The 26,225-nt window shown below is 45.5% G+C and overlaps 1 protein-coding gene and 1 long non-coding RNA gene across 8 annotated transcripts; one reads left to right on the top strand and one right to left on the bottom strand.

Moving 5' to 3' along the window:
* Nucleotides 1–392: 392 nt before the first annotated feature.
* Nucleotides 393–13,830, bottom strand: KAT7 (lysine acetyltransferase 7). Of its 6 annotated transcripts, XM_050911885.1 has the most exons (15): nt 13,643–13,830; nt 11,918–12,065; nt 10,428–10,604; nt 9,998–10,237; nt 9,346–9,428; nt 9,010–9,099; nt 8,192–8,290; nt 7,910–8,020; nt 6,843–7,034; nt 6,555–6,644; nt 5,500–5,640; nt 4,196–4,289; nt 3,864–4,010; nt 2,882–2,988; nt 393–2,205 (listed from the first exon to the last, which is right to left on the bottom strand). In XM_050911885.1, the coding sequence occupies exons 1-15, from the start codon at nt 13,655–13,657 to the stop codon at nt 2,104–2,106; spliced, it is 1,836 nt and encodes a 611-aa protein (XP_050767842.1). In that variant the 5' UTR covers nt 13,658–13,830; the 3' UTR covers nt 393–2,103. The 6 variants fall into 6 exon arrangements, with proteins under 6 accessions (XP_050767842.1, XP_050767844.1, XP_050767843.1 ...); XM_050911887.1 differs by lacking the exon at nt 9,998–10,237; XM_050911886.1 differs by lacking the exon at nt 9,010–9,099.
* On the top strand, nt 13,790–25,549 carry LOC127026576 (uncharacterized). Of its 2 annotated transcripts, none has more exons than XR_007767760.1 (5): nt 13,790–13,940; nt 14,981–15,088; nt 17,677–17,816; nt 21,291–21,387; nt 23,959–25,549. It is a non-coding gene; the product is annotated as an uncharacterized LOC127026576 (long non-coding RNA). The 2 variants fall into 2 exon arrangements; XR_007767759.1 differs by lacking the exon at nt 13,790–13,940 and adding an exon at nt 14,134–14,215.
* The last annotated feature ends 676 nt before the right edge of the window (nt 25,550–26,225 follow it).

Below are 26,225 nucleotides of genomic sequence, written 5' to 3' on the forward strand. Positions count from 1 at the left end.
AGAAGCAAGAAGGTCTGGTCATGGAAGCACAGAAGGAAAGGCTAAAAATCTAGGGCCATCACTTTTAGGATAACTCCTTCAATGAACTTCAGGTTGACAGACGCTATCCCCATTTTGCATGACATACTTAAGTTGCCAGTATCTGGCAACATCCATATATTCCTCATGGTAGCCTCCTGTGCACAGTAAGCTCTGGAGTGAACACACAATACAGGCTATTTATTTCCAAAAGGTTCAACCTAAAGGCCACTCTAGTCACAATCCTTAATACACCAGGCACAAAGACGGGTTCAAAATTAGTCCCCTGCAACATGAAGCAGCAGCTTCACTTAACTGGAGATGCAGAATAGCATCTGACTGAAAAAAATAAGAAGAAAGCATAAACTTGAGCAGAGAACATGCTTTATTGAGAAGTAGATACAAGAATAGCACATTCTACCACATCATGGGAACAGGGTTTAGCTTCTGCACAAGAATGGCCTTCTTCCCTACTCCACAAGAGATCTACTTTGTTGGATAGTTTCATGAGTATCCGTAGTTAGTTACAATACAGGAGCAAAGGGCATGAGACAGCAAAATTCAGTAATGCCCACAAGGTATACACCATGTACTGATGATCTTTTTTCTTTTTCTTTTTTTAAGGAGGCAGAGAAAGGCAGACAACCATCAGAAGAGCAGTAGAGAACTTTTCCACATTGGGATGGGTCAGTGGTTAACAGGAAATGGCTCCTACCTAGCAGTACACTGCAAGTGCTTCATTTCAGACACCATTCAATGAGGAAGCATTGGAAGGTTTAAATGAAATCGGCACTATATGATGCTGCCATCATCTACCCCAAGATTGTCCCCTCTTTTAATTACACTGGAGCCATATAGGAAACTTGTGGCACAAGGACAGTGGTTATACTTGAAAGCCATTGTACAATAGTTTCTTCCGGTGGTGCTGATGGGAGAGAGGAAGTAAAAGCTTTTTTGTTTTACAAAGACAAACAAGAATGCACTGTCAGAGAAGCAAACCATTCACACAGCTAACTGGAGCTGCCACTGATGCACAGAACGTACACTGTAGGCAATCCAACAACTGACGATATTTGCATTGTAGAGTTTCTGTGGCTGTTTGGACAAGGCTAGCAAAAATTTGTCTGAAGTTTTTATTTCTTCAGTCTAGAGGAAAAAAATCCTCTCCAATACAGAGAGACCTACAATTCAAGGAAGACTGCTCTGGGAAAAATCTCTCCAGTGAAATACACTGAACAGGCTGCTTCTGTGTAAAGGAATCCACTAACTCCAAGAGATAAACCAGGAAAAAACAGTAACTTATAATCAGAGGTCTCCAACAGACGTGGTACTGTAGTAGCTCCAGGAGCATATACCAAGAGCAACTCTATGAAACATCTCAGACCATGATGTTCTCACACACTTAGCCTTGAGTCCTCCAGGGTAGCACTAACAATCACACCACTCAGTTACAAGATATGCAAGCTTCTGACTGTACAATATTAACTATGTGAAGACCTGCTACATTATATGGAAAACACTGCTGAAAGAGGTGGCATGTTATCTTACTACAACTATTTGATATGTGGAATGGAACAGTCCATTAGGCAGGACTAGTTAAAAATGCTGAAGTCAGTGTAACTGCAACTTGTTGGAAAACCAGACTTTCCCCAAACAAGCATTATTAGACCTTGTTCAAAAGCCACAGAAGTTACCTCCATTACTTAGAACGCAAGGAACCTGAAGGAAGAAACAACCAGATTATAGGACACAACACAACCTCATCGGAATAAGAACATGAGGGTAAGACCAGTGACTGGACAGGTACAGTACCAGATATCAGAACTCCTTGGGCCAGTGCTGCTAGGAGCTTTGTTTGGGTCCTATACAGATCCAATCCTTGCAACCTCATTGAGGCCGAAACATAAAGTTCCTCAGAACTAGCGTCTGTGGTGTGCACAAAAGATCTGGGCCAGAACAGTACCAAGGGGAACTGATCATTCGGGAGGGTACTGTACCAGCCAATCACAACAGCAACAGATACAACAGAGATCCCTAGGGTACTTCCTACTGCTGGGGTTCACTGGCTTCAGGAGTGATAGACAGCTAAGTTCCCTTAGGAGGGGTCCATTTCAAACAGCTGGGATCCATTATCTTATTGCTGTTGGATCTTTTTGCCTCTTTGGCTATCCATTCATCAATCAGATCCTAAGGAAAAGAGCATGAAAGGGCAGGTTAAAACAAATGATCCATGACGGAGAATTATCCATGGTACACCACCACACATCTAAGTCCACAAATCTGAAGATGACTAGCCTACTAACTGCTTAGCATGACAACAATAACATTTCCTCCACAGTGCTTCCTAGAAGCCCTTCCAATCACACTGATAAGGCTACTTTTAGCTATAAAGTGAAGTCTCAGGGAGGGGAAAACCAAAGAGAGAAGCTGTCACATTTGGGGATTTATAAACCCCTTGTCCTATATCTAATGAGGGTACAAACAGGACTTATTCAGGATTCCATTAATTCAGTTCACTTCTATGTCATCCATTTGCCCAATAAAGGGCAGGCATGATGAGGACTATGATGGGAACGTTGATCCATTGCTCCCCTAAAAAGCTGCTTACAATGAACATTACTCCACACATCAGAAAAGGAAGGTCAATATAGCATATTTCTACACTACTGAAGAATCAGGTTGGATGCCCATGTCATATTTTATCAGTTCCTGCATTTGAAAATTACAGTGCTCCCCCACTAGAATGAAAAGGCTGGAAAAGCCAGCACAATGCAAAGGAAATACTGATTTCAGCAAGTTCATATGAATCTAACAGCTAAATGTAAGGAAACAAAAATACAGAAATAGCCATCACAAATCTTACCTGTCTTTTTAGGACCAGGTGTTTTCCCTTCCAGTACTTGAGCATCTGAAGCGCCTGCAACGTGCTAACAATGTCGACAGGATTCACTGCAGTCTCCTGGCTGATTTCTGCAAACCAGTATCAGTTTACGTTAGAACAGAAACAAATTCCTCCGCAATAGCCTGTAACTGTTAGTTTTCAACTACAAGTTTTATGCAACTCCTTTTGAAGTGATATACACAAAATGCCTTGCACATACTACGGAGGTACACGCAGTATTACTGTTGCTGCTGGACTTGTACCCTTTGACCACCCTGGTTAGCTGTAGCACTGCTATACAACCTGCCTTTGCTTATTTTACTCTTGAGGACTGATTGATTGCAAATAGCTTGAAGAGCCACAGGCTACGGATGCAAGCCACGCAGAGCTGTACAGAAACAGCCCAGCTCACCCAAAAACTGAAAGCCAGCCTAGACATCACAATGATTTAGAGATATTAATTTTAGGATCCAAGTTAATAAGGTGTAATCCTCGGAAAGAAGATGTAGCCACTTCTTCAGAACTACCTTGATATCTCTATGAAATGCTGCATACTCCTAGGTGCCATAAACATAAAAATGCTATTAAAAGAAGTCCAAACAGTCTTAGCATTTTTCCAGAGCATTTGAAAGCCTCTCAGTGGAGCTATTTTTCTTTTTAAAGTTAACATTCTAATCTACAGATGGATAAAGTTCTTTGCTGAATCTTTTTTGAAAACATATTTTTTAAAAGAAGAAGCCAGTACATACTTTCAAAACTCTGCAAGCTGGCTTATCTTTCATGGTGGCAGGACTGGAAAGGAGCCATACCCAGCTACAGGAATATTCCACTAACTGTGCTGCTACACAAACACCTATATGAATAAGTCAAGCATGACCTACCTCATATTTGAGGAAAATGAGTGAGATGCACAGGTATGTTCCTGAACCAATTCACTACAACCTTATTTAGCTTGAAAACATACCTTTTATAGAGATCTCTTTTCCTTGGAAATTATGCAGGTAACGAAGGAGAACTTCCTTCCAGTAACTACGGTAGCTGATGAGACCTAAATCAGACAGAGGGCGTTCCGGAGAGCCAACTTTTTCTTCTACTTTAGAAAGCAAATAGCCTGTAAAGGAAAGAAAACCTATTTATCCTTCCTAAACTACTCCCTCCTGACTGTCGCCCTCTTTAGCACATGCAGAAATCAGCTACAATGAAAACTGCTCAACCACCACCACAGATATGTTAGATTTCTTGGTGAAATTGTCATGTTGGACAGAATATGTTTCCAGAATTTCTCTCTCTACTTACTGAAGTCAATGAGCATTTTGCCGTAACCTTGCCTCATATATTGAGGCATCGTCAGGATACAAGAAACATTGTAGTTGAGAAAAGAATTCTTCTCCTAAAAACAAGAACAGAGAGGATAGATTAACAGGTCTAGATCTGTACAAACAATGGGTATATCATAATCCCAACAGACTGAACAAGCCTGTGCAACTGATACAATACAAGGTGAAAGGAGCAACAGTAGAAAAACCTGCCTAACAACAAGTAACATGATCATCCTTCAGCTACCAACCTGGCTTAGTGTCTTACTTTACTAGCCATTAAATTGGGTGTTTGGTGCACAATTTTAAGCCTAGGGTGGCCGGCCATGGAGTTGTACCTGAGAAGGAGCCAGTAACGCTCTCACTACCACCTGTCATCTACCAGGTTTACGTGCAACAAGAAAGCGACATAACAGCGGCATTACAAGCACATGGTGTATATGGAAATGTTCAGACAAAGAAGAGACTCAGACACACTTATCCTCAGATCAACACAGGTTTTTCTTCAGATTATTTTTTTTTTAATAGATATTTATTCAGTTTTGACTCAGGTGATTTAAGGAATATAGTTTCCTGCACTTTATTTGGGAGAGTATTCTCCTACCTATAGAATTTCACTGACTGAAATATCTAAACTGATAACTGCATTGCATGATATCACCATGTCCGGAAGGGTAATCACTCTTTCTGTATTGAAGTAAGAACAACCAGGAAATGTATTTCACCAATGTGCAGCAGAGATGAAACAAACAGATTGGCTATTTTTTAGGTAGGCAACACGTCTGAGCAAACAGTTGAGAAAACTGGCTCCTACTCTAAGCTTGGCCAGTGATTTACTTGTGGGATCTGCTTAAGTTACTTGAGTTATGTCTCAGCTTCTCCACCTGAGAATTTTTATTCCTTCAAGTACTTTATTAAAAAATAAAGCAATCATGGTGACTAATATTTATTTTAATGTATTTTTCTCTACATTTCTTCACATTTTCTTTATCATTACTTTTGCCTGCATTTAAGACACCACCATACTTCCCAGCAACAATAGTTCATTTGAACTGAATTGGTTTTTGCTAGAAATAAGGAAAGATGCTACAGCAAAGCACCTGCAATCCCTGCAGCAAACAGTAAGAACAATTCATGCAGATCAGGTTTGAAACTTTATCTATTCCTAAAAGCAACAAATCCTGAGACTGCAAAAACTCAGAAGGGAGATTCAGTACTGATAACTGGTGTCCTAAATCTCATTCTAGTGAGGTAGTAATGCGTATGTATGTATTTTCAACTAACCTTGGAGAAATATCCTATCAGGTGACAGCCAGTGTTGTCAGCTTCTGTCATGACATAGAAGAGGAAAGGTTCAACATCATAATACAGTGTTTTATGGTCCAAGAAAAGTTTTGCCAGCAGACACAGGTTTTGACAGTAGATCTAGAAGCAAAAGGAGAATAGGATACACCTGTTTATTACAGTGGAACATCCCAAGAGTGGACAAAAACAGGCGTACATGGGAAATGACAAGAGAATTCTGAATCATCTGAGAAATGACGTACAGTCTTTCAAACAGAGCAGCTGGGCCAGGAAACAATTCCATTTGTGATGAAACTTGATAAGCCTAGCTTCCTAAGGGTGGGAATTGATGTTTGCGGTATCAATCTCTGAATGCCCCAAACATCACATCCTCAGTGAAGGGGAGCAGAAGGTTGGATCTCTGCTTGCTTGCACTGTATTGTATTAATCCCGTGCTTCAAGGTTATCTCTGGTAACTAGAAAAGACTCCTCCCAACTTCTGGCAGTGCAGAATTTAGCTTATGAATTTGTTTCTTTGTTCTTTCCTCTAAAGCCTTCAAGACCGGACACAACTAGAGACAGGGCACAAGCATGGTGCTACGACCTAGCACTGAATCTGCAGGTGCAGATTCATGTTCTGCCCTTCAGTTCAGGGTTAAGGAGGTGACCCTCAATAACATTAGGCTGCTTCTCACTCTAACCCAAATTTGGCTGAGTATTCACAGTGAATGGGAGATGGGCAGTAGCAATCTACTGAGGCCAAGCACAGAAATCTCCCCACTAACTTTCAGAAAGGGATCTCGACACACATCTCCAAGCACGGTATGAGACAACACGCAACTGCTGGAGCACAACAGGGCTGAGGAATAACCACACAGAAAATGCAGACAAAACTACTGCCAGAATTGCAAGAATGGACAGATCAGACTCTAGTAGCCTTTCTGCAATTAGAGGGAGAAAGGGCTGTTTGCATCCTGTTTCTCTACAGGAAAAGCAGTGCCCAGCACATTTGAAAGATAGACTCCACACTCAAGACTGGCCTAATGATCAGTTACCTTGTTCTTTTTCCCATCCACTTCAAACACTGAAATGGAGCCTTTGCGGTAGATTTCATCACCCGGCGGATGTTTCCAAACACATTTTGCCTATGACAGGAAAACAAAGTTAGGGTGACACTACTGTTTCAAGGGCGGAAAAGGTTACAACAGCTACTGGATATACCAGGAAACATGCAGTCTTCTCACCTCCTGACGCAAGCAACTGAGCTAACAGCAATGTTTTAAAACGTTTACATGCTGACATCAGATTTGAAACTCAGGAATCAGCTCTGCCCTAGCCCTTACCATGTGTCTGCGCAGTATTGTCTGGCTCTTCATGTATTTGAGACAGAACTCACACATGTAGAGACGTCCCAGACGAGCATACTCCTCTGGGTAGGGAGAATGATACCAGGTATCCAGCTCATAACGGCCAAAAGCGATTGTTTTAATCATATTGCTGCCTTCTGTGATCTGGCCCTGGAGCCGCAACTTTTCCTATGAATGAAAAAAATGGATCATTATTTAAAAAAAAATTTAAAAGTAGGTAGAGAGGAAGGGAGCCCTATTTATTTCCCTCAAGAAAATAATTTACTTCAAGTCCTCTAAATTCATCTTTCAGTGTGACCACGTCTAGTAACCCCTCCCACAGACCCCTCCTCAATCAAACTCAGTCTGAGCCCTGTCCATAAGCAGTACAGTTATTGACTGTTCCTTTCATCAGGCAATGTCTTGTGAATCAGCACTTAGCAGCATGCTAACACTAGGATCATACTCTTTCTGTCATGAAAGCAATGTAAGCTCCTTGCCACTTCATGCTTCTTCCCTAATCTGTAGGGAGAGGATACAGCCTAATGCTCTGCCTTAGATATCCCAGATGCATTTGCCACTGGTAAGTGTCAAAGCATCTTTTGGTTCATCTCTGGAGATGGAAGGTAGCTTTGGAAAGCACCTACAGAAGCCTCAAGCAAGACAGGGTTTTGAACTCCATTCCACAGTCACCGGCTACTGTCAAGGTGGCTTTTGTCTTTTGTTATCATCACTCCTCAGCCATTGTTGCAGCAGGTGAAGCTGTCCATTCTTTCACTGAAAACAAACACCTATTAAATGGGACTGTTACTAATTATTCCTCTTGCAGGCACTGCAGCATTCATGACTGCAAATGCTTAGCTTCAGCTGTACTTTCAGCAAACCCTCTGAATGACTGGCACTTAAACGTTATCCCTAGTGTAACGTTGCTCACTCGGCTGGGCTGTAGCTGCAATTCTTACAAACTCTGATTCTATCTGCACAAGTACAACAAAACCCAGAAAGCATTCATGTTTCTTACAAAGACATTTTCTATGAGATATATTATGAGTTAGAAGTCTCACCAGGTCCTCAGATGCCCTTGCTTGCGCTCTTCGGAAAAGCTCGAGGTCATACTCACTCGTCAGGTTTTCAAGTAGAGGTTCCCTAGTATTGCCATAGGTTTGTCTGTGCTCCTAGAGAACAATAAAATCATAGGAGGTTTTGCTGCCATGTTGCTACTAAGCTGTTAGATCTTGCAGCTTTTTTAGCTGAGAATGTTGCAGGATGACTGGGAAAGCCAAACTCCCGCTTAGTGGTCTCATTCCAGACAGGAGGGAATGAAAGAATAAAGTTATTGCTTTTACCATATATTTTTCTTTTTGCTCCTTGCTTAGTCCTGAGTTCCTCTTCTTCCTGAGCTCAGCTACTTTCTCTTTGTATCGCAGCTGTCTCTCTGTTGGTGCCTGAAAGAAACCAGAGGTGGAAACCTTCACTAGGCTTCATCCACTTCAAACGTTTTTCTTCACCTTCCCACCCTAAAGGACCTCTGTCCTGGCTTTCATTTTATGAGGTTTGTTGCACCTGAACCAAATCCTGTGCTAATAAGAGGGCACTGCAGGTACAACACAGGTATGTAACATAAGATATTTTTCTTCCTACCGCAGCTTGCCTTTGCCAATGTACCTCAGTCCCACAAGACAGGGTGCACTCCTTATGCGCTGCTTAATCATGGGGAAAAGCTCAGAGCTGACTCATTAAGTCACCTTGACTCAAGTCCAAGACTCATGAACTGAAAAATGTAATTCCCCTGGTTTTATTCTTTTCTATTTAGTCAGAGTAAAATTGTAGTTTACAGTTCTGCAGGAATTCTCTTGTCCTACACATCAAAGCACACAGAAAAGATCATCCTGAGAACAGCTCCAGCCTCCTTTGTAATATTACTGGCCAATGCCACCTCTCTGCTCTCCCTAGCTGCTCCAGTCTCTCATTTAAGGGATACAATGAATTGCCCTTGCTGAAACAAATTGGAGATGACAAACGGGGAGCGTCAGGACTCAGCACAATAGCTTATCTGAGAAGTGAAGAAGGGAGATCAAGTTAAAATCATTGTTGCTGGAAACGACAAGCTGAGGTTTTTCCGCTTTTAACTGAGCAGCCACTCCATTATGTGCAGATTGCCTACCTGGTGTCTGGTGGCATGCCTGTTGTTGTCATCCTGCCGATGGGCCAGCATTCTCTCCTCAATCTGCTTATCCCGGCTCTGTGCTCGCACCTGGAAGCCAAAACTCATTTGTCAATGCTGCGGCAAACTACTATCAAAGCCTTCATCTTTTCCTTTTCTCGTTTAGGTGAATTTCCTGAACTGTAATTCACAGATGATCTGACACACAAATGCTGCTGTCTTACAGCTAAAGACATCAGCTGACACATGTTAACTCTATTTTCTGTTCACAAATGACAGGTCTTGGCATTTTGTTCCAAAAAAACATGAGGAAGGTAAAACAGAAGACTCATTTACCTTGCACTCATCTGCTGAGAGATTATGATATAGTGGGCATCCCGATATGGAGAAGTGTCGCTCATGTTTTCCAGTTAGGTGTCCTGCAAAGGATCAGGAAAAAAAACCCCACTTTTAACATACGATCATGAAGAGGTTTAAAAAGTATCCCAGATGGGCAGATCCCTCACATGAGCTTCTCAAAGAGCATGCTCAGTTTATTACCAGTGTGATAGAAGGAGCATACTTCATGGTTTATGGCACAAGCTTTAAGAACAACGAAGGAAAATCTTTTTCATGCTAACTCAAAAGCTGCACTCCATGCAAGCAGCCAGGTATATTAGAGGTCTGCAATAATTTGTTTCTGAAAACCTGCTTCTGGCAGAGACCAGTACCCTACCTGCAAGACTCTGCATTTCCTCCCACACCTGTGCTCATACTCCTAACTTGTTCCTTACCCTATCATCCCCCAAACGCTCCTAGCCAGAAAACACCTCCAGGAAGAATATACCTGCAGATATGCTTCATATCCCTTCTCTATACCCACTTCTCAGTAATACTTCTGATCCTAATTAAGTGCATATTGTTAGGACGTGTAAGTCAACTGAGCGGGACTTTGAATATCACAACAGGAAGGCAAAACCCAACAGATTAATCCTGGAGCTGAAATTACCTAAAGAGTTACAGCCAGGAGTGGGACATTTCATGTTGAAATTGTAGCTTTCATGGAAGCGGCGGCGCTTAGGGCGGTGAGACAGGTCACTTCCAGAATCCTTCATGGACATGTCCTTGGCAATGCTCTCATCATGGGATACATTTGGACTGGAGATATCAATATCAGACTCTGAGGAAGGGGCATTCCCGGTGGGGGTACGAGGTGGAGACTCATCGTGATCCGCTGCATTTTTAGTGTCTGAATAAGGATCAAGATGTTACAAATCTGCCTGAAAGAAAGCTTTCAAAAAAATATGTAAAGCAACTCCGGACAGCTGTCTCAAACCCTCTATCCTCAGGATATTATACTGTGCCCTCAGAGAATGGAGTCACACACTCTTTCCAATAGCATTTTGCAAACTTGCAAGACGTCACTGCACCCTACATACCTCTATCAGAAAAGTCAACCACTTGCTCAGTCTCTGACCCAGATGAGCGAGTCTGCCGGAGCGGGTATTTCTTTGGAGTCACAGGAGTAGGCTGCTGTTGGCTGCGGGTTACCCTCCTCGTAGAATAGACAGGCTCTTCTGCTCCAAACGATGGCGGATTACGAACTGGGCTGGAATCTAATTCCATAGAAACACCATAATTACACCCACAATAACCACTGTGACTTGCCTGACACGTGCTCTGAAGTCTGTAATACCAACATCTGATAGCTGGGTATCAACACAGAGTTCTGTCCTACCCCTCACCGCTGCACGTCATCCCAAAGATATGCTCTGTTCTTCTGAGCTTAAATCTTTTGACACTTTTGCCAACACTGAGGAACCTGGAATTAGATCAGCTTTCTCTGGACTTAATTACTTAGTTTACTAGAAATTACAAACCAGCTCCCATTTGGAAAGCTAAAGAACCATTAGTTTAGATAAGAACTATCAGTGTTTAGATAATCCTTAGGAATAGCAAGATTGCTTCTGGTGTGGAGCTATATTTGGGACCCTGTGTGTGGTTTTGTGATCCTATACTGCTCATAAGACTATAAAACAATTATTTTGCATGAAAATAATGCTTTCATAACCTAAGAATATCACAGGCATCCCATACACATCCAAACCACCTTTCCTCTTGTTTTAAGACCTAATTACCAGATGATCATGCACACATATTTCTTACCTGCAATAAAATTGGTCGCAAACCAGATTCTTTATCAAAGTGTATACATGGAGCAATGGAAAGAAGTTATTATCTACTGTAATTTCCTCCCCTTGATGCCAGATGGCAGCTTATTAACTAACAGCCAAGAAATGACTACATTAACACTAAAAATGAGGAGGTGGACACATTCAATGTTTCCTCTTACAATCTGGATGCCAAAGTAGAAGCATGCAAAGTAACTGGCAATATGTTGATTACATTTATTGCAGAGTGGGGTCAGCGTCAGCAAGTCATGAAAATGTATCTTCCCTTGCAGTACAGAAAACCCCAAACAAACAAACAAAGAAAACAAAAACAACTTTCAACCCTAAACACCCTCTCTCTAGCTTGGCTCCAGTACCAATATAACTGTCTAGATGGAAAGCAAATTTTTAGAGGTCTCAGAAAAATTAGGCAAAGCTGGCAGCAGAATCACAGTGTTTGATTCCTACTTCCTTTAAGAAGTAGACAGCTTTACTTCTTGAACAGAGGATGCTCGAGTTTTGACTTCCACCACCAGTGTAATCTTTAGATTATATCGCCTCATTTGTGTGATATGCACATGTAAAGACTGCTTTTTGCTGTGGTACATTAATAACCAATGAAAAACGTTACATATTTTTATTTAGGTATAAACGCCACACATTTAAGTTCTAAAGGTCAGGAATATGGAGTACATTGAGCCTCTTGTTGCTTAAGAGGCTGCTTTTCTTTTCCTTCTTTAAGAAAATAAAGCATTTACCTTGAGAGCTTTGACTGAGTCTGGCTGAGGAACGGGTCACACGGGCGGATCGTCGTGATGTGCCATCACTTTCAGAGCTGTCTGTATGCTCAGGATCAGTAGAGAAATCAGAGTCTTCTGTTCCGTCTGAGCTACTGCCTGCATTCCTCTGCAACACCACAGACCCAGACATTAGCACAGGAGCACTTAAACTTGCATATTGTATTTATACTATTAAAAAAAAAAAAGAGGGAGACAAAATATTTGATGCTAGATAGCTAAATTCAAGCTGACAGAATGACATACGCAAACTAATAAATGTCAAGTGTATTACTCTGGAGAAAATATTTTAGTTTAATAAATATGCAGTGTCAGACAGTGCCTTCAATCATGAAAAGTTTCTGCAAACTGATCCACTAAGAAAGATGACAGTAGCACCCGATTTTATTTAAAGCAAAAGGTAAATGAAGTTTCAAGGCTGGACAGGATATGCTCTGAGCTGACCGTTCTCGGTTCACCCTGCCAAGCCAACAGCGCTCCCGCACCATCTGCCTGTTCAAAAGAGCAGAGGCAGCCCAGCAGAGCACAAGGCACCAGGGGAGCAGGTGGCAGAGAAAACAGATGGGCTCCGGCAACGGCCAAACTGACTCTTCCCCACTCAGCAATTCAGGGCAGTGTCAGGGCTCGCCGGTGGAAGCAAGGCAGAGAAAATGAAGGCACAGAGCGAAGAGGCTGGGCCAAAAGAGGCTGCGAATGCAGTTGTATTCACCTCGTCTTGGACCACCAGCGCGGCCCCCTGCACCACGCAGTGGGCTGGGCGGCTCTCCGAAGCAAGGAGGCCTCAGGAGTTGGCGGGCAGCCACCAGGCCTCCGAAGATCCCTCCCCTGCCCGACAGCCCTGACTTGGACAGCCAGGGTGTGGGGGCGTCGATAGGTCTTGGTCAGGGCGGCCGGACCCGCGGAGCGCGGGCGGGAGGTAGCCCCGAGCGGCCGCCGGCCCTGAGGGGATGGCGACGAGGCCGAGGCAGGTGCCGGCGCCCGCCTGAGGGGAAGGGCGGGGGCGGCTGCCGAGGCCCCGCGCGCACCGTGGCGCGAGCGCGGCCCCCGCGCCGCTTTGTTTTGCACCCAGCGGAGACTCGCCGGTCCCGGCCAATCACAACGCGGGTGGGAGGGGCCGAAAGGGAGAGTCCGCCAATGTCAGCTTGGAGAGCAAAAGGGCGTGGCCGCCGGGCGTGACTGACGGCAGCCGCCAGCCTATCAGTGCAAGCCTCACTCCCACAGAAACATCAACCCGGGGGGGGGCGCGGTGTGGGATGGGGGAAGGGAAAGAGGGAGAAACAAGGCACGCGCGGGGAGGTGACCGTTGGGGGCGTAGATGGGCAGCCGCGGAAACCAATCAGCGGCCAGCCCGGCAAGGCAGTCCGACCAATACGTGACCAGCTCTCCAACTGCCTGCCCAATCGGAAAAGGCAAGAGGCGGACCGCGCTGCAGGCGCGGGGGAAGGGAAACGGTAACCGTTGGGGGCGATGAGTGACGAGCAAGACGGCCAATCAGCGCCCAGCGTGCCCGTGCGGGAGCCACTCAGGGAGCGAGCGGGGCGGGCGCTGGGGGCTGAAGGCCGCTATTTTCCCCCCGGTTTTATGCCCGTGAGAGGTAGCGGAGGGGGTGGGGGAGGGTGGAAAGCTGCGGCCCGAGCTCGCCGGTTCCCCCGCCGGGCGCCTCCCCAGTTCCCCGGCCGCGCTCACCTTCCTGCGCGGCATCCTCGGCGGGGGCGGGGGCAGCGAGGTTGGCTGGTCCCCGGCGCCCCCGGCCCGCGAAGCGGCGGTCGCCGCCGTGTTAGCGCTGGCGGACTCCGTGGTGACAGCCGTGTCTCCCGTCCTGCGGCACGTCTGCTCCGGCGGCGCCAGCCCGCTCCCGCCGCTGCCAGTCCCTGTTCCCTGCTCGGTCCCTCACGCTTCCGCCGGGACACGGTCCACACCCCCCCGTCACGTGACCCCGAGCCAGCCTCACGCCAGCGGGGGCTGCCATCTTGGATTCGGACAGGTATCCCGGCGGCGCCCCTGACAGTGAAGCTACCGGCGGCCATCTTGGGATCGGGCTGAGGGCTCTTGGGGGAAGGCGGGGGGGGGGGAAGGGGCTGGGGCGGCGGCCATCTTGGGTCCGGGTGTGAAGTCAGCGGGCTCCCGGGGACCGGAGCGGGTGTTTTCCCCAGGGAGCCATGTTGGGTTCGGGCAGCCTGAGCCCTCCCGCTGGGGCCATCTTGGGGCCGGGCAGAGGCGCGCCGCCGGGTCCACGGAGTGATTGGGTGGAGGAAGGCGGTGAGTCCCCGTTGCTGTTGAGGCGGAGGCGGGGAGCGCCGCGTCTCCGGCTCCCGGCCCCCCTCCCGCTGAGGAGGCTGCCGCCGCCTGGCCTGTGTGCGGCCTGCTGGAGGGAGAGGCCTTTCCCGGGCCCTGGCTCCGCGCTGGGCCGGCCCGGGGCGGGCCGTCGCAGGGGCCTAACAGGCCTGGGCGGGCCTCGCAGGGCCGTGCTGCTTTGGGCTCTCATTCGGAAAGGTTGTCGTCGTTAATTAATCTTTCCGCTCTCAAAATATCGTCTGGGGGGGATTTTGTTGGTGAAGCTTTGCCTGTATAGTTCTCTCACGGGCAAATGTGAGCTGGTCGTGTTTCTGCCCTGAGCTGATGAGGCACCTTGTAGGTCCCCGGCGGTGGCTCTCGCTAACTCGGGCCTCTGGCTGGCCTGGAGCGGAGAGGCAGCAGATTCACCCCTGTGTGGTCCCCTGCACAGGCCGAGCGCTCTGCGGGAGCTATTTCCCTGGTTGTGATTAGGCTGATAGCTAGCTAAACGTAATATATCAATAATGGCAATGTGATAACACTGTCTGTGAGCAACAGTATATTGCTTTATGTAAAGGCCTGGGGAAAAATAAGGGTATTCAGTCAAACACGTGATTTCTTTCCAACTATGCTTATCTTTAGGGATTATGAAATTCTCAGGGCCTAATCCTGTAATCCTCATGACTGCATGTCATCCTTAGTCATGCAAGTAATAGCTTTTCTCTCCTTCCAAATTGTTATTGCTCCTAGGTGTATCCGATCTCCTGTGAAATGTTGAAAGGCAAACCTTCTGAAGAAGTCAAGATGAAATACCTCTGTTTTTGCCCAAGCAGAGAGGCATGGGAAGCAGTATGTGTGGTATGTGAAGTGGGAGTGTATGTATTGGTTGCAAATAAGCATACGCTGATCTAAAAATTGTACACATTAAGCCCAGGAATACTATGGGTGCGTGAACAGCTCATTAGTAAGTCTGGTTATTTCAGTGAACCAATTTGCAAACCTACTGAAATGTGACTGCAGGAGAAAACACTGCTGCACAAATGCATGAATTCTTCCAACTTTATAAGAAAAAGAAAAGACTGCCTGGAATTTAATAGAATTTCAGATTGCAGTTGAGCCAAAATCTCGTGCTAGGCTAATGAACATTATGCTCTCAAGTTATTAGACTGACTTGAAATGTTTAATTTCAGGTAAATTTGGGATGAACTAAAGCATCGCCTCAAAGGGCTAGAGGAATGGGAACAAAGAAAAGTAGTGCACTATTCCTTGATGGAAAGAAAAGGGAGGAGTTAGTCTGAACACTTTGTAGTTGCTTGTCTCCCATGTATTTTCTATGAGACAAAGCTCAGGCCTCACGAGAGTGAATGTGTCTAATGTTGCAGACTCATGAAGGGCTCTAATGGAAATGTTGGGCAGTTAGGAGCAATAAAAAAGATTTCAAAGAGCTTGTAGATTGCAACTTCTTCATCTTTTATCTCTTCTTGCATTAAATGGAATCTGCCTGTGGTAGAAAAATGACAATTTGCTTAAAGACTGGTTCTAACATAACATATTTGGACCTTGAATCCAAATTCAGTTGCAGATTTGCTTCAATGAAAAAGACTAAAGAATATGATGACCGTGTGAAAAGTTGCACGTTACCACGTCCCGTTGAAATAGTTGCCTGTTGATGATAGCTAAAGGATTCCTCTTTCAAAAACTCTGCATTGTATGACAGCTATAGCGCTTAATTGTATCAGATAAATAAAATATTACTTAGAGCTTCTAGGTGTTACTGAAGCTTATGTCTGAAATAAGTTGTTTATGTTAATGCATGTTAGCAGGACTTATCACCACCAACAGGATGTTATTGGAAAAACAAAGCGAACAGAAGTGGGTGGTGTTTAATAACTTTCTTAGGTGGCAGTACTTGAATATAAGCCAGGAATCCAGTTCCCCATGCTGTCTTACAGTTTGCATTACCATTTGTCAGGGGACAATAAGTCCTCTGTGCAGTTTGAACACTGAATTGACATAACTCCAGAGTATCCACTGTGTGTAGAGGAAGGGGGCAATGAGAAGGGAAGATGGCCTTACATTTGCTAAGCTGTCTCATGCTCTCAGAAGAGCAGCAATCAGATCGTGTTATGACCACAGCAGAGCTTGCAAGAACTCTTCTGTATGTGTGTATCTACCAGTAGAACAGACTGCAAGGATTTAACTTACTGCTACTACACTTCAGTTCAAAATCCAGCCCAAACTTAGGAGGCTTATGGCAGAAATAAAAATCTATTTTTTCACTGATTTGTATGTGAAGGATGTGTACAGCCCTTGGCCGTGTGCCAGTGGTTGGTACTGAGGAAGCTCCAGCCCTGGCATTTGTTGGAGCTGAAACTGCAGATCTCGTTCTGGGGAAAAACGCAAAGGGACGTGTAACTTGAGAGGCTGCGTATGCTGGCAGGTGCCTTCCATGTTGGCCTCACCGCTACATGTCAGTGCATGAAACCACTTCTTCACCCTGAGCAAGCTACCGAAATTGGGAATCAGCTTGGGAAGAAAGGGAGCGATTTCTTCAGGCTGCAAAACTGGCGTAGCTTCTGCTTACAAGGATCTCCACCGGGGTTAAGCTCCTTTTAATAAAGTTAAGACAGATTTGCAGTCTCTTAACTCTGTCAGAATTTTCCAAGTAGGAGATGAGGAATTTCCTGATGCTACAGCAGAAGAAAGTTTAGCAAGTGCTTGATGACTTGAAATTTTATGTTAAATCACACAAAGTGATTTTTTTTTTTTTTTTTTTTTTTTTGTCTTTTAAATCCTTGGTTATTGAATATATGTAGGTGCCAGATTGCCACTGATGTCAGCAGAGTTAGCTACCTGAAATCTCTTGGCCCTGAAGATCTCACTGAATCTGCTGAAATCTCTCTAGGCCTTTAGCCTTACTAAAACTCTTTGGAACTTAAGCTTAGGTACATTCACTGTCATATGAAAAAAAAAAAGGTATCACTTGCTAAATCTTAGAAAATATAGGCAATGAAAAGGGAATTGTCACCAAAAAATCTCCATAAACAGGTATAAGCATCAGTAGGTTGAAATCAGGTTTAAAACTCTAATCTCCTGCCTTGGTTCCCACTTGCTCTGGAGACATGGCATTGAGTGAGCTGCCTGCGGGATCTTAATGTAGCCATCACTTATATTAGTGATAATATAAAGTAGGCTTGCTTATGTAGGAGTTGTTATGAAGCAGAATAAACACTTGTAAAGTACTTCAGGTTTTTCAGTTGCTGAATACTTTAACATTTATAAAGCACTTTAATTGCTTTGTGTGTTATTTGCGATGATGCATTCCTGCAGGGCTACTTTACCTACTTAAGCGTGTTTTAAAGCAAGTGAGAAAAACGTTATATAATGAAAATACACCATAAAAATATCTGAAGTGCTATACTTGAATAAATCTTACTTGCTTTTAGGTATCGTCTCAGTCCAGCTCTGGGGGCTAGAGTTACAGAAAGACTAGGATAATGATAAAGTGCTGCAAATATCCAGAGCAGTGTTATACAGATATGAAGATCCAGGACGGCTGCTGCTTTTACTTTCACGTCTTCCGAAGGTGAGTAGAGCTGGCTTCCCTCTGGTTTGGGTTCCAGCTTAATATTTTTAAATGTTTGGGTTTTAGGTGTGGTAGGTCTAGGAGATAGAGCAGCATCAGAGAACCTCTTGACCCAAGCATGTAAAGCTTGAAGAATTCCTGATGCAATTTGATGTGTCTTAAAGAGCTGTATGGGAGTGGGTCACTGTCTCTCACAAGGGCACTTTTACTATAGAATAACTGAGGGCTAGCGGCTGTTTGCTGGCTGTATTTTTGGACAGGGCCTGAGCAACCTGATCTACTTTGGCCTGGCTCTAAGCGGGGTTTGGAGCCTAAATTATTCTGACTGTCACTAGCTGAGAAGCTTGAACTTGGTTCTTGACACAGTATAGTCAGTGATGTGTGAACAGGTTAAATGCAGATATGTGTATACAAATGGTAGAAGGTGCAAGGCACAGAATTTAATGTGGTAGAAAATCTGCTGTGGAACCTGGGCTAGCAACGAGCTTGGGGCTACGTATTTTTGAGTCTTTACTTCTGTTTACAGCTGAAGAGGCCAGCTCTCCAGTGGGCCTTGGTACACTTCAGAAGCAAACCCAACAGCAACAAATGTATTTAATTCAGACAGTCGTAGTGCTGAAGTTAGTCTAGCCTGTGGCATTTATTTGCAGATTGGCATCATATTTTTTACTTTCACCTTAAAAAAAAAAAAAATTCATCAGCTGTTGCACATCAGGAGGGCTCCAGTTTTGAGAAGGATGTGTTTGCAGATAGCTCAGCAAACAGCTGAGGGGGGTGTTGTGTTTATTTTTTTTAAAGCCTGAAGCTGGTTTAGATTTGAACGGATACTGACTTGTAGTGTAAATAGTCACAGAAACCCCTGTATGGAGAATCGTGGCCATGTACCGTGCATTGAGCTGAAGGTCTTACAGAACGCAATGAGCTGTAGATGGATAGGGGTGTTTCGGTAAACTTGAACAGAATCCATGCACTCGCTCCTTCCCTGGGGCTCTGGCATGCAGACATCTGAGTGGAGCCTGTGTTTTCTGGCATGAGGAGCAAGGTCAATCCAGTTTGGCCTATGTTTGGGTTTTTTTTTAATTGTAATGGAAAAAAAGATCCAATCTGAGTTTTGCTGAAAGCAGAAGTTTTTCACTTAGTTACAGCTGAATATAGCCACACTTCCTGGCTCTCATAGTATAATCTAATTATTAAATAGTTGCAATAAAAGTACATTTTGCCCTGGCAGGACTAAAGCCTGTTGATAGGCTAGATATTTTTATGCCATCCTCGTCCTGTTCCTGCCAAAATGGGTTATTTTTTGGATTCGCTTGTCTGCTTTTGGATTTGTGATCTGCTCCTTTAATACATTCCTTCCAGTCTAGGCAGTGCTCTCCAACTGCCTGGCACTGATGTTAATGCCTTGCTTCCTAATCAATCAAGTCCGCTGCATGCTTCCTTAAAGGAAAACTCTGTTCATGTTGTTCAGCCCAATGACACACACTTTCACAGGTGTAAGAAACATTTGTCGCTAAAGATGGCACTGATGCTGGAAGTGAAGGCGAAACTTTATCCTGTTTGGCATTTCTGAGCCCATCCTGTGGGCAGTTCTTCTTCATAAAAGTGGTACTGTGGTACTGTGGGCAACTAGCCACAGACTTTGTAGCTCAATTTCCAGCTGACATGAATATCTTGATTGTAGTAAGAACTTTGGGGATATTAAGAACAGGTTATATGTGAGTATAGTAGGGACAGAATTTGTCTTTGCTTGTTCCACTGATTAAAGAGTGGTGCCTAATCATCGTATTCTGTGCCTCAGGTAGTTGCCTGCAGTAATGGAGGTAGAGGGATAATTTAGGATGTGCCTAGTGTTTGGATCCAAAGTGAAAATAGGAGGCAGGTAAGAGAGAAACCAAATGCCACCCCAAACTAAAGGGTGGAGTATACTTGGAGGCTCAGCTAAAGGTCAATAAGCAGCCTTCAGACAAGGAGCGAGAAAGAATTGTAGTAAAACAAGGTGGAAGTAAGAACCAGAGCTAGACAAAACGATTTTGAGAACAACAGACTACTACTAGTTTGGTACATTGAGCAACACCATTGCTGGGATGGTCTGTTTTACTCCAATATCAAATATGCATCTGTCGTGGGCACCAGGACAGCATCAATTTGGCAGCTTCTCTGTTTAGGCAGGTTTATCTTTCCCTTAGTTTCCTAGGAGACTGATTAGCTCTGTGCCTTAACACTGAAGGAGCCAAAGAAACACCAAACTGAGTGCAAATTGACAATACAGAATGGATGAAGAATGGGAGGATATATCTGGAGGAAGCATATCACGAGATGGGAGCAGTAGCTTTTACACCAGTGTGTATTATGCGATATGATCACTGTCCTTTATACCTTTAATTAGACAAAAAACGTATTGTCTTACTTGGAGAAATTTGTCAGCTAAGTAAAGATTGGGGTGAGCGATGTTACTGCTTTCTGGGGGCTTGTGTCCCGTTAGAAGTGCGCTGCTGCAAAATGGCTGTTCCTAGGATAAGGTTTATGTGCCAGCTGGAACTGCTGACTTCCTTTGAAACTCCTGTTTTTGTAATTATTCATAGCAAAAAAAAAAGGTTTCTTCCCATATGAACTTCTGGCTTGCTGAGCTCCGAGGTGAGCCAAGTAGGTTATTTTCTTCAGCGTCTGCATTTTTTCCTAATTACATTGTGCCAGTGGTTACCACGCAGTTTTATTTACCTGTGCTTCCAAATTCATAAGTTCCATGTTCTGGAAAAGTTCAGCAGCACTTCTTGGGGAGCTTGTCTTGGGACTGCCTTGTATCTATGGGGGAATAATATTCTTGTGCCAAATGCAGCCCTTTATGTAAACTTTTTTCCTATATCACGTTTCTAACACTTTCTAGTCTAATTTGGTTTCAGAAAATAGGTAGTGCTGTGTGACGGAGCTGCCGTGCTTTGCCAGACAGTAGCTGATGGGTGAAGTAGAGCTCTAATTGGTGACGCTCTTCTGTGCAAACTGAGAAACCATGGGTTTGCCTATCCTAAAAACATGAAGTTTCCTTTAACACACATTCTCCGAAGCAAGCTGTCATTCCTTAATGGTGAACATTTTACATCTAATGCAGCCCATATTATTCTGGGAAATCTTACTAAGTCTCTGATGTTGGCTAACTCCTGAATCCATGTGGTTGGGCATGGGAGGAGAAAGAAGGTCATCTCTTAGGATGAGATAAGTGGGATCTCCCAGCATAGATCACAAGTCCTGGTGTCCCCTAGATGCGGACAACCTTTGTGTGTCACTTTGAACAGTCAAATGCCAGCTCCTGCATAGATGCGCGGCCTGGCACAAAGCAGGGGATTGCCCTGAATGCCATCAGCACTAATGGTGATATAAAAGAAAATTGGAAATCAGGCACCCAAACTTCTGCAAGTGTATGATGAAAGGATCCCAAAGAGCATAATAAACTTCATCCCTGCTGTGTCTGTTTTCCAGCAGGAGAAGCTGCAGGGTCACAGCAGTGGGATGATCAGATGGCTCTTGTAGTGGGTAGCAGGAACCCAGGCAGCAGCGGAGGATGTTGCAGCACCAGGTATGAGACGCTTTATTGCAGCTGTAGTTTTGAGTCCCTTGCCTGTTTTGAATTGATTTGTCGGTACGTGACTGACTTGCTCGCCTTGGTCTCCTTTTATTCATTTACATGCGCTATTACGATGTTGGCAGTGCTGGACATCAGTGATTACTTTTAAGTGCACTCTTTCTTTCTGGTGTATTGATGATTCATACTATTAGGAGAGGCTTCCTGCCTTTCCATGACTTAGTGAAAATGATCTATTTCATAATGTCTCCTTACTCTTAGCAGGGCTTGTGCTCTGTTCCCAAAACTCCCACTGTTTTCACTGCAAGCATGACCAGACTGTGAAATAGCTTGGCTGGTCTGGTGAATAATCTGTTAGTCTCTTTTAATAAACTGCAGTTTTATTTATCTTGCTGCTCTTTAGAGCTTTTCATCTCAAAACATTTTGAGTACAGAAACTGTCCAGTAGTGAAATGCAGCCATCTCTCTTGGGGATAGAGTGGGAGACAGACAGGCAGGCATTTTACTCCACAGTTTAGAGTGAGAGGAATTTTGTTCAAGGACAATGAGGGAAAGCTTAGCTTGTATGCTGAATGACCCTTTGATCTTCCACGTTCATGCTCAGCTGATCAGGACTTTAAATTTAAGCTGCCTCCCTCCTACCCACAGCAAACAGCCAGAAATATAATCTCATTTAGGACTGGAGCGCTGGACCAGAATGACAGGACTGCAGTGGCAACTGTTCAGCCTTACATGTTTCCTATTTGCCTGTCACTTCCTCAAGTGACGCTGACATAAAGCTAAAGAACGGTGGGTAGCAGTTCTGGGATGTGTAGTAGGGCGTACTCAGAGGGGTCCAATGGGGAAGGGAAGGCCAGGCCTGTTACACGCAAATATTCTCCTGCATGCCTGTAAATACTGAGGAGCTGGACAGTGCTGTAGTGTTAAAAGGTGACTTTCTGGAACAGACTGCATAGGTCGGTCCATAGCCATGAGATGCACTTGACAATTCTGAAGCTTTGTGGTGTTTGCTGATCGTGATGAAATGACTGGCTTTCTGAGGTTCTGCAAACTGAGGATAGTTAACTGGTGGCGTGGTAGGTCAGCTCTCCTCCTGTGCAAGGAGAGAAGGCTACAGAAACTGCTGTGGCAGAAGCAATGGAAACGAGCAGGCAGAGTATGATAAGAAGTTGGATCCTTGACCTGCAGCCATTGAGCAGTTGTAAAAGATTGTGTTACTTCTGCTACTATGCAGCACATCATTAGGAACCTTAATTAGGGGGAGATGACTGCATTGCGTAGGCTAGAGTGTAGCCTGCAGGAATGTAGGAACTTTAATTTTATAACGCTTACTCTGTGGTGTGTGTCTTTGTTGGGGAAGGATACAGAAAGGCCTGTTCTTGTTGCAGATAAACTTGGCTGGCTGATAATGTGCAGCTCATCTGGGCTAGAATGGCTGTAGCCCATTTGATAGGTAACAGCTGGTGCTTTCTTGCCTCTTCCTACGTATTAAAGCAAAATGTGGGTTTTTAAACCTTGAGGGAAGCATTTGGTGAAAGCAAAACTTGGACTTGAGACGGAGTGGTGCTTAGCTTAGTTGTGCTGAACCACTTTTTTTCTTTTTGTATTCCTTGCTGTATTTATAGCATGAGATATGGTGAGAACAATCAGAGGCACAGCTGTGTGACCTTCTTTATGCTAAAACAAAACAGCACAGAGGAGTGAGTATTTTTAGTTTGTTCCAGCTGTGGGTATTGGGTTCAAATCGCAGTGCCTTAAAAAGACAGTGTGGCAGAGAAACTGAAAGGTTAATTTGAATTTCTAGGTTGGAAGGACTGACTCTGAAGGGTTCCTAGAAAAGTTGATCTACCAGTCCGTCAGTGAAAAAAGAATATGGTCAAAACTCCTCTATTTGGCATTCATAACTATTTTTCATTACAGTTTTATGTTACTTTGAACACCTGTACTTTGGTAGTTCCCTCTCCATTTCTTTTTCTTACATTTAATTTCCTGTTTCTTTGCTAATAGCTACTATGGACCTTAGGAAGGAAATATTTTCAGGAAGAGTGTCTTTGGCTTGAAGAAATGTCTGTATACAGAGTAGCAGCGAGGTTTCAAAGGTCAGCTAGGTATGGTTTGACCTTGTTGCTGCAGCGGGAGCTGGGATAGGAAGAACTGTTAGGAGAACAGACACTTGAGGACCCTTGTTCAGTTTAAAACTTAATTTTTAGGTTGAACAGAGAAATACTTGGAACTGTCTTCTGGTGAATGCTGTGAACTCTCAGAAATGCCCCCTAACACTACTGCTGTTCTGGAATGTTCCCCTACCCTTAGGACAGTCCTGAGCAGAGATCATTGTGCCTCCTTGTGTGACTGGGTTTCCACCTTATCAGAGATCTCGCAGCACTCCTTGCTAGAAGAGATAGGGATGATTACTTTTGATGGGTGGCATTTTGTTTGTTTACTAAGATCTAATAACCAAAGCTGTGGTTTCTGTCTGATCTTTGCTTCCATCAGGAGGTACGTTCTGTCTTTTCCTTCAGTAACTGCGGTATTGCAATATACGCCACCTCTTCCCCCCCACAGGGTTTTTCTAGAAGCAAGAAGATGGCACTGTCTAGTTTCCCATCTGTTGCCTGATTACATGCAAATAGAAACAGCCGGCCTTGTGAGCAGAGAGATACAGGAAGAAGATGGGGAGTGCTGCTCTGCTGCGATAGCCACTGGAAGAGAGCAACTGTCTGCTGCTGTCACAACCTCTCCTCTCCAGAGAGGTTGGCACGAAGCCCGGGCTACTTTGCCACCTCATGCCTTTCCCCCCTCTTCTTATCTAGCTGTGCCACAGCTTCCCAGGCTCCTGGGTTAGATAGATCAGCCCCACCCTTTGCACTTGGAGAGATGCTTCCTTTCCCTAAACCCACGTAACTGCGTCCGTCTGGAGGCAGAATATAGGCCTGGACCCGTAGCAGGTAGAGTCTCTGCTTGCGGGTTTAGTAGAGGTATGGCGAGTGGAAAGGGTGAAACATAATGACCTTTATTTGAGGACTAGTTAGACTAAAAATATGTTTTTAGGGGACTAGAACAAGGAAAAAAAGCCTGCAGGTCATGATGTCTTTTCAAGAAATCAAACAGCATGGCATAATTATAAGGTTTCAATGGAAGAGATGGTCAGAGATGATACTTGAGGAACAGGAGGTCAGAGGACGGTGAATGACCGGCGGCTCAGAGCCCTGGGCAGGCGGAAGGACCTTTTCCCCTGCCAGGTATGAGCCTGCAGGGACAAGTGGAGGTGAGGCACCTTGGAGGAACCGAAGCTTGAAAAAGGCTGTGGGGCCAGATTCCCAAGTGCTTAGCACTGGGGAAAAAACTGTATCTTTAGTACTTAGGGCTTCAACTTTGCCTCCCCGCAAATCCTTGGCACCCCAAATCCCGAGCATTCCATTTCTCTTCATATGGCCCTATCCAGAGCTTTGACTTTGTCATTCCTGAGGCTGTATTCCCCCGCAGCCTCCTTCCTGGGCCCACAAACGGGTCCGTGTTCCCAGGTTTTTATCCCTCTCTTAAGTAGCGGTTGATTCCTGCAGGTGGTGTGAGATGGCAGATAGCGGAAGGAACAGAAGTTTTCTGGAAACACGAGCTCGGCAAAGCTCACCTGAGTCAAAGGCGATGGGAAAGACAGGGAGCCAAAGGAGAAGGGTCCTCCTCCAGCTCCCCTTGAAGCTGGCGTTCGCAGGGCTCGGCTCCAGCGAGCAGGCCGGGAAGCGAGTCGCGGCCCGGGTACACACGGCAGAACGGGAGCAGCGAGGCAGTGTGCCCGACCCTGCCCCACCTCCGCCAGGGACTGCGCCCGTCCGGCTCCGCCGGCCCCGTGAAACCACAGCTGCCAGCCCGTGCCTGTGTCTGACAGAACTAGTCATGCTGCGTGACCGGCACCAAAAACAACTACTTCAACACTTTGATTTCTGTTCTCCTTTTTCCAGCTATATATTTTTTATTTTTTAACTCTTAATTTGGCCTGGGAAGGGTTGCGGTGAGATAACTTGAATTTCAGATGTCTGAGGGGTACACAGAACTGGAAGTTCACTCAGCAGTAAAACTTGTAGTAGAATTTCCCACAACGGGTTTTTCTAGTTCAAAGGCGAACGGCGACTGCGAGGTTCGCTTTGCGTGGGGCAGAGCTCAGGTAAAGGGGGGGGGGGAACCCCTAAAAGCTGAGAAAAGCCTCAGCTCCCGTCAGACGGCAGGAGGGGGTGTAGGTGGGGGACCCGGGAGCTCGGTGCTGGCAGCCTGCACTGTAATCTCGATTATTTTTAAGCTTTCTGCTTTTTTCTGCCTTTCTCCTCCGTCTCTGCGTCCGGCGTAGCCCCCGCTGCGAGGGGGGAGGGAAACACCCGGCTCGCCGCCTCCCCGGGGGTTGCAAAGGCCCGGGATGGCTGGGCCTTGTCCTTCCCGCTGTCGCCGTGCCCCGGGGATGAGGCGGGAAGGGAGGCGGCGGCCGCCGCCGCGGTGGAGCGGGGCGGGCGGGCGGCGGCCGTACCGGGTCGGGGTCGGGCCTCCCCTCCGTCCCAAGGTGAAAGAGAAACCGAGCCCGCCCGCGTGACCCGCCGCCGTCACCGCCGGACGCAGAACACAAACACTGCCGGGCGTCTCTGATTAGTCTTCGCGAGGAAGGGGCGGGGCGTTAGAGGAGGCTTGCGATTGGTTCCCCCGCAGGAGAGCGGGCGTTACGCGGCTGTCCCCTGTTGCGATTGGTTTTGCCGCCGCTACGGGGAGGGAGAGAGGGCGCGGCTTGAGCACGTCTTCCCTCTTTGATTGGCTCTGGCACGAAGGGTGGCCGCATTTCTGATTGGCTG

The sequence above is a fragment of the Gymnogyps californianus genome, chromosome 28, assembly GCF_018139145.2.
Source record: "Gymnogyps californianus isolate 813 chromosome 28, ASM1813914v2, whole genome shotgun sequence".
Classification (NCBI taxonomy): Eukaryota; Metazoa; Chordata; class Aves; order Accipitriformes; family Cathartidae; genus Gymnogyps; species Gymnogyps californianus.